At 34.2% G+C, this 9186-nt stretch overlaps 1 protein-coding gene across 1 annotated transcript; it reads right to left on the bottom strand.

The window, feature by feature from the left end:
• Positions 1 to 1530: 1530 nt before the first annotated feature.
• spink4 (serine peptidase inhibitor, Kazal type 4) lies at positions 1531 to 2243 on the bottom strand (the record flags this gene model as incomplete). Its single annotated transcript, XM_079811894.1, has 4 exons — positions 1531 to 1611; positions 1709 to 1821; positions 1950 to 1981; positions 2195 to 2243. The coding sequence occupies 4 exons, from the start codon at positions 2241 to 2243 to the stop codon at positions 1566 to 1568; spliced, it is 240 nt and encodes a 79-aa protein (XP_079668020.1). The 3' UTR covers positions 1531 to 1565.
• Between the last annotated feature and the right edge of the window lie 6943 nt (positions 2244 to 9186).

Raw genomic sequence — 9186 nt, 5'->3', positions numbered from 1 at the left:
GCTGGATAGCTGCCGTATCGATGCCTGAATGGAGGCACTAAATCTAACAGGTAAAGGCAGAGATAAGGCAGAGCCCGTCTCTAACCCCGCTGTTAGATCCATTTGCGAACCCCACGACTGCGATCGCCGCTCTGCCTCGGTAGCTGCCTGGGCATGCTGCACTCCCATACAAACAACACACATCGGATGTGTATCCCCACCCGTGATGTAGCGTAGGCAGGTATGAACACATTTATTGAAAAGTCTGTGGTTGTTCGCTCTCCATTTTAACTTAAATGTGTCAACAATCAGTAGAATGTTTTTTGTTTGTGGTGAAACTCCTTCAAACAACAGAGGAACAAAAAAAAAAAACAGAACTGACAGACAATGTTACACAGAGCGTGACTGAAGGCACAGAAGCTAGTTTCTGTTTGAGTTCACAGGTGCTTTATAGTTTCCGGGTCTATGACATTACCCGCCTATGACGTTCTGTCACTCGACTGGTTACACACGTGCTTCAAGACGCAATCACGCAGAGGCGTTCCCACAGCGGTGACGCACCACGAGTTCCCTTGAAAGGGAACACCACAGACATGAATTTGGGGGACACTACTTTTTTCTTAGATGTTATGTATTTTTTAAAACTATTTTTTACAATTGTACATGTTAAATAAAATCTATATTCATAATATAACCACTTTATTTGTGTTACAAAGTTGTATTGTTGCAATTACAATCCATGATACCTCTCTGAGGTATGGCGGGAACATGCATAATTTGTTACAATGCAATCTCTCAAACTCAATTAAATATGTATTTTAAAACAAAAATGTAACTGTTAATAGTGCACAAATTGTGTTTATCCTACACGATAACAAGCATGAAAATATTTTATAATTTATTGGTATTTTATTTCAACTGTTGTAAAGTAGAGGGACACCACTTGCCAGCACAAATGAAGAATGACCCGTTTAGCACGAGAATCCAACTCTTTAACAGTTAAATGTTAAGTCAGAATGCATTAAATAGCTTTTGACCCCCCCTTTAACTAAAAATAAAATCATAAAAATGTTTTTGTTACTTAAAACAAAATAAATGTTAACTGAAATAAAATATATATTAAAAAGGTAAACATTTCTCATTTGTGTTTAATTTATTTAGTAAATTACTAAAACTAATGTATAAAAATTAAGAAAATTAAGAAAAAAAGATATATGTATATATATATATATATGTGTATATGTAGAGAGAGAGAGAGAGAGAGAGAGAGAGAGAGAGAGAGAGAGAGAGAGAAATATATAGAGATATTTTAAAAGAAAAATACCTAACTAAAACAAATAAATTACAAAAATGTTTACTAAAATGAAAGTAAAAACATAAAATGTAAAAATCTAATGCAAAACATTAACATAAACTATAATAGTATATCTGAACACTGGTGTGGTGATATTAGAACATAACTTCTGAGGCCAGAGAGACTTTTCTGACATACAGGGTTGAAGAAAAAAATAAGAAATACAGATGTTCCATTTCAGATGCTTTATTTTAACCACAAATCTTGATGATCATGTGTGCTCTGCAGAAGTTCAACAGTTTCCATCTCTTGTGATTAAAATTTCTGATTTGGTTCTCCTGAAAAAGGACACAAAAATGTGATCATTTCCTAAACATTTCCTATATATATATTCTACTCTAATTGTTTGTGTGTATGTCTGTGTATGTGACCTACAGTCTTTCCACACACAGCAAGCACTCGTTGGCGTAGGTGTTTCCATCACTTCCGCACACAGGTGCAAGGTTCATAGGACACGCCAGGATCTCGGCCAGCTCAGCGCACGCGGGCTACAAAACACACACACCCACATGTGGCAGACTAATAAAACCTCTGCATTACAATAGTTTGAACCACTAAAAAATAAATGAACTAAAATAATCACTAGTTAATCAACAAACAAAAAAATCCTCCATACCTTTCGGGTTGAGCCATATGATCCTTCCGCCCCTGAAACAATTTTATTTTTAACATACTTCTTTGTAACAGAAGAGGTTACATCTTTTACATAATTTGTAGGGACTGCAGAACAACAATATAGTGCCGTTCACTCCTATTTTACACACCAAGAGCATTAGGTCTTTACAGACTGATTAATTACAACTGATGAATATGAATTAATTAACACTCATCATAAATTGAGGCTTTATGTGGTGACTGTACCTGAAGTGAGGAGCAGAAGCAAGCCAAACAGAAGCACTCCTATAGACATATTGACACAGAATGAGCCCTAGTAGTACTCACATGACTTTATATGATGGCAATGAAGTGTGGGAATTACAACACTTGAACAAACACGCACATTCCCATCCTCTCAAAACACTGGTAGAGATAAGAGCAGAGATGTAGGCTATAGTAACGAAGTAGAACTACTTCACTACTGTACTTAATGGCTGTATCTGTACTTTACTAGAGTATTATTTTTTTCTCCTACTTCCACTTTTACTTCAGTACATATTTTCGATGAGTTTAATACATTTACTCCGATATTTTTTTAATGTGCTGCATCGTAACTCGTTACAATTATACAAATTTTACGAATCATTCCATTCCAAACCCACATTACCGCGCGCGAGAGAGAGAGAGAGAGAGAGAGAGAGCGCGCGAGAGAGCCCCGCGAGCGCGCATTCACTGTCTTTAAAACAACACGAGCGTCTTGCGCTCAAATTGCTCTCTATTTGTTTACATAGTTAATGTGCACTGTGAAGTAACATATACAAACAATGAACAGCTGTATTTTTATTAACTAAGATTAACAAAGATTAATAAATACAGTAGCTTAACAAATGTATTGATTATGGTTAGTTCATGTTAGTTAGGCTATTAGTCTAATAAATTAACTAATGTAATGTTAACAAATCAAACCATATTGTAAAGTGTTACAAACAAATCATTTACTCAGAACACCTCTTGAAATGGGAATATAAGTGTGCTTACCCCATTTTTTTTTTAATAAGAGTGGCACTGGTTATAGTAAGATTTAATCTTACAGTATTTTCAGGTTATTTATATGACAATATGTAGAAAAATTACCTACCAACATTGTGATTGTCCTTTAGCTTAATCATTTGAAATAATAAAAACAATATGATGTTCAAACTTTTGACTACTTTCTTTAATAACTACATAACACAATACTTTTACTTTTACTTTCAGTACTTGAGTAGTTCATTTTAAAATAAACTACTTGCAATACTTAAGTACAAAAAATGTTGAATACTTTAGTACTTCTACTTAAGTGTGGTGCTTAAAGAGCACTTCAACTTCTACTCAAGTCACTTTTTTGATAAGGAACTTGTACTTTTACTCAAGTATGTGTCTCTAGTACTTTATACATCTCTGGATAAGAGTTAATGCTGGAACACGGTCTCTGCTCTGTAAACTGAATTTTAGAGAACTTCTTGTATGTCAACAGCGTCATGTGGATTCATCTATGACCTAATTTTATTTGTTATCATTTTTATTATGGTTAAAACTAAACGGTACAGTATGAACATGAGAACATGGTCCAGGGCAGGGCAGATTTCCAATAAATGTCCCTGTCATCCCTTTATATTTGTCATTTTTTGTTTATTAGTCTACTTCTTGACATTCTTGTAACATGATTGTTTTTCCTCAATACTTGTAAAGAGTCATGTGAGATATGATGTGAATTGAATTATTATTGTTTGTGGATTTTTTTTCTTTTTCTGTTTTGTGAGTTGCAATGGATATATATACGTCTGAAAGTTGAGTAAACAGGTATGTTGCATAACCTGCTTTCTAGAATAGTCCCCAACTGACGTTAAAACTGAGCATCAGGAAGGGGTTAGAAATGGCATTTACCGTCAAGTGACTTTAAACGTGGTATGTTTGTTGCCAGACAGGCTGGTCTTGGTAATCCAGAAACTGCTGATTTACTGGGAGTGAAAAAACACTTGTTACACCAAAAGTCTACAGATGAGCACCTGTCAGCTAAGAACAGAAAACTGAGTCAACAATTCGCACGGGCTCACCAAAGTTGGACAATAGATGATTGAAAAAACATTGCCTGGACTGAGGAGTCTGATATTTCCTTGGCACACATAGGTCCCTTAGTACTACCAATTAAGCTTTTATGTGTCTCAGCCGATCTGAGTCTTGTTCCTGACCATGTCCAGATTCGCATCATCAATGTGCAGCTGACAAATCTGCAGCAACTGCATGATTCTGTCATGTTAATATGACCAAAATCTGTAAGGAATGTTTCCAGCCCCTTGTTGAATCTATGCCACAAAGAATTAAAGCTACACTGTGTGATATTTTCCCCATCTAGCGGTGAAAAGGTATATGACCATCCAGTGAATATTAGTTTCTGTTCCTCTCAATTCCGGTTTCGTTTTAACTCCTACGGTGGCCGATTTAGTCCAAGATTAACATGGCTTCCAGTTCGACCTCGTCCACATTCGACACGGTGCCATCGAGTGTTAAAACGCGAAAGGCGAAGCTTTAATTTACGGGTATGTCCCTCTTTGGCTAATGTACTTTCAAGATGGAGGGGCAACATGGCGACCCGCATTCAAACCTCTCACCCGTATGTATTTTCAATGGCATATTATAAACTTACGAGAATACTTTATTACTTGAAAGAAGTAAATATACATTAATGAGCACATATATTTTTGAAATAACTAAGTGTTTTTAGCTAAGAATAAACTAAAAAAGTTACACAGTGTAGCTTTAAGGCAGTTCTGAAGGCAAAAGGGGGTTCAACCTGGTACGATTAAGGTGTACCTAAAAGGCCGTTGAGTGTGTGTGTTCATGTTTTTCTATCCCGGTGGGAACTTCAACTAGCCTGACGTCGTCATACTCAAGATTCTAGTCAGAATATGAGTCTGATACTGCTCCATTGGGCTGTGATTATGAGACGTGTTTCAACCGAACCAGGAAAGAAAATGCCTCTGCACTCAATTGGATAGACCAACAACCAATCAGAGCAACGGAGCGACGCATAGTTGTCAACAGAACTCAACTGCATGCACGCTGGAAGAAGTAGAAGAAGAAGATGAGTGTAAACAATCTTTGCCGGTGTTGTAAAAAATAATTTAAGGGTACACGGAGTACTTACCAACAGGATCATCATTTTTGAGAGAAATAGTAAAGGTGAATGAATATACGAACAAGTTCTCCGTTTAGGATTAGAACAAATTCAACCCAAGCGCTCTTTGGTGACGTCACTGTTGATCATCTGTCCATCATCGTATAAAGCCCGCCCTGACAATTTCATTGGTCCGAACAGCTCTGGTTCGGGCATAGTTGCTCCACAACGGATCAAGTCCAGACCGAATTTCCCGAACTCAAATGTTGTGGGCGGGGCTAAATTCGGCTGGCATCCAGGCTAAACTTCAACCTGAATGCACACTGACTCATGGGGACTTGTGTCACTGTGGGAACCTAAATTAAGATCCCCATGAGAAAAACAAGCTTTTAAATCCTGCAGAATGAGTTTTTTTATTTTTACATTTTCAAAAATATATATATTTTTAGGGATAGGGTTAGTGCAAGGGGATAGAATATACTGTATATATATATATATATATATATATATATATATATACACACACACACACACACACACACACACACATACATACTGTACTACATACACACATACAGCACTTTATTTGTTTTTTTTGTATTATTGTAATCATTTTAATAAAACATCTATTCTCATCTATTAAAATATTGGTTGATACAAGTGGTAATGGTGATTCAAGTTTATATTGAGTTTTAGCCCTCTATGGTACGGTGTTTCCTCCAGGCAACATAGTCTATTTTAGTTTATTTTATATCAAATTAAACACAAATTTATTGTTCAAACCTATCTCAAGGAAGAAGAACTCAAATACTAATCAATGAAAGTGCAAAAAAAAGATCACATGACCCACAGGGGTCCATATTTTCTCCAATGAAAAGTGCATTTTTCACTAATTTCTGTCCAGTTAATCACCCACAAAAAATATGAGTCACCTTCACCAGTAAGTAAAGAAGTATTTTCAAGAACTTTACATTATATATCATCAAATGTTTTAGAGGAAATAGCAAAAAACTGCGTGTTGTTTCAAGGCAACATTGTACCATAATGGAATCGCATAAGGCCATGGATACAAATATAGTATATTTGTAAGGAAAAGAGTAATAATTCTCTAAATATATTGGCATGATTTTGTAATTAACGTATAAGAATAGTAGTTCACATACTATAACTGCACATATTATGATCAGCACATTTTCTATAGCACTTAAAAAAGGTATAAAACACAACTGCCAGCTGGTGAGGGTGAGGTGTCATGTCATGTGATGAGGAAGATGAGGTCATAGTGACAATCCGGCAGGGAGAGAGTGAGGGTGGGATTGAAGATCTGATCAGCTGAATTTGAAATGTTACTTTTTATTAAATATGAAATTTGTAATACATTATAAACTGGATAAATGTGTTTGTTGTCTGGTTTAAAAAATTTGTTTTCAATAAATATATTTGTTTTTTCTACATGAAAATGTCAAATGGTTTCAGTTTGTCCGTTGTGGTACAATGTTGCCTTGAGGCAACAGACTTTAAAAATAATAATAATAATAATAAATTATGCAATTTTTATTGCTATTGTTATAGTGCGCTATTTTAAGCAGGAAAAACACCACAAATATTTTTTTCCTCATTGAAAGCATATAGGGTACCATAGAGGATTATAGACCTTTAAATTGTTCTTTTTTTTTAATTGTTAATCGGAAAAAGAAGATTGTCTCCATCTTCAGGCTGAAACAGGTCAGTGCAGGTGGATTTATTGAATTTACTTTGCACACAGTTCAGAGTTTGTAGGGCTGGTTTGACCTGTGACTAGGGAGTTTATAGTGCACTTAATGACCTCATAATGTAGTCTAACAATGTAATTTAAAGGTCCCTTGGTTTGAAATGGACAACTAGAAGGAAAACACATTCAGTTAAGTTCTTCAGAGGTTACCTAAAGGTTATCAAAATGATCATTAGGAGGTTAATGATTACAAGTATTAGCTATGTTTATAATAGGTGTGGTAAAACTTTGCTCCGCTGGCTTGAAGCTGTGGTTCAACAGTGGAAATCAGAACCAACGGACAGAGAAATGGCAATACAGCTGGAAACTGAACTGAGACCAAATGTTTCCTCAAGGCCTTTTCAATGTTGTACTTATAGTGACAGAAAACACAGATATTATAACAATATTACTACTATTAAATGAGAAATGCTTACTTTAGATCAACTGTGTTTGAATGAGTGCTTCAGTACTGTGATTCACAACCAGGGCCAAAAGGTGGTGATAAAGTACTATGCTATTGCAAATTCTATGAAGTACTACTGATATGAAGTATGAAGTAACTATTGATGTTTTGTTTTGTTTTTTTTTATATAGCAACGAATCTTATAATTATATATTTATATTTTATATATAAATCATATATATGTGCATTACCGGTCAAAAGTTTGAGAACGGTAAGATTTTTGTTTTTAAAGAAGTTTCTTCTGCTCACCAAGGCTGCATTTATGTTATTAAAAATACAAAATAAAAGCTGCAATATTGTGAAATATTATAAAAATGTAAAATAACAGTTTTCTATTTGAATATATTTTAAAATGTCATTTATTCCTGTGATGCAAAGCTGAATTTTAAGCATACTCCAGTGTCACATGATCCTTCAGAAATCATTTTAATATGATGATTTGCTGCTCAATAAACATTTATGATTATTATCAATGTTGAAAGAATTTTTTAGGATTCTTGGATAATAGAAAGTTCAAAAGAATATTTATCTGAAATAGAAAGCTTTTGTAACATAGTACTACTGTGCAACATTTTTGGGTCTGTAATCTTTTTTTGGGGGGGGGGGGGGGATAAAAAAATGAATACATTTATTCAACAAGGATGCATTAAACTTATCAAGTGATGCGAAAAGTAATGCTGAAAATTCAGCTTTGAATCACAGAAATAAATAGCATTTTAAAATATATTCAAATAGAAAAAAGTTATTTTAAATTGTAAAAAATATTTCACTTTGCTGTATTTTGGATCAAATACATGCAGCCGTGGTGAGCAGAAGAGACTTCTTTAAAAACATTTTAATATACAGCACTTAAAGAGGTTCCCCTATGGTTACGAGCCAAAGAACCACTTTTAGTGCTATATTGCACAATTTTATATATATGTAATGAGTGTATAATATATAAATTGATAACTGAATGTTTGTGTAAAACATCTTTAAGTGCTGAAAAATAGTTATTAGATTAACCTACTCCAGAATCCAGTTGAGGAGCCATAACTCCTAATCTGAGCTAATCTGATCACTTCCTGACAGTGGTTTGTAATCACAGCTGATTGAATCAAAAGCTCTTTCTGTCTTGCCTGCAGCAGTTTCAGTGTTTGTCCTGATGAGCACGAGACTCAACTACCATTCTTCAGCTTTAAATGCCGTATTACACTGTATAAGGAACTCCTCTTCTACAGTATAATATGACATAAAATGATATGTGACAGTTTTGCTGTGATCATCAGATAATACAGCTGTAATCTAGGTGAAAGGTACTGCAGTAAAATGAAAATGACTCTCTGACAGGTGCATATCACTGTGTATTAAATGGTTACACATATACAATCATGCATCAAAGATCATCAACCACGTCATCCACGTAATGGATCCTTTATCCAATTTCTTATTGGTTGGCTAAACACACGTCTCATATATCTTAAGTTCTTATATTTTAATGCTGATTTGAACCATTTATTATTATTATTATCAATGTTGAAAACAGTTGTGCATGCTTAATATTTTGGGGGAAACTGTGATATATTTTTTTAAGATTCTTTAATAAATAGACATTTCAAAAGAACAGCATTTATTTGAAATACAAGTCTTTTAGAACATTATAAATGACTTTACTTTCACTTTTGATACATTTAATGCTTTCTTGCTGAACAAAACTTAATTTCTCTTAAAAAAATTACTGATCTCATTTATTACTATTATGTGAATATTACTATTCACATTTATATATTCAGATTTTACATAAGAATCATTTGTATATATCACATAGCCTACTGTATATACATGTATATAGTTCATATACAGTATACATTTTAAATTATTCATTATGTTCAATTATGGTATTT

This window comes from Gobio gobio (genome assembly GCF_949357685.1).
Source record: "Gobio gobio genome assembly, chromosome: 3".
Taxonomy (NCBI): domain Eukaryota; kingdom Metazoa; phylum Chordata; class Actinopteri; order Cypriniformes; family Gobionidae; genus Gobio; species Gobio gobio.
This window is presented reverse-complemented; position numbering and strand designations above follow the sequence as displayed.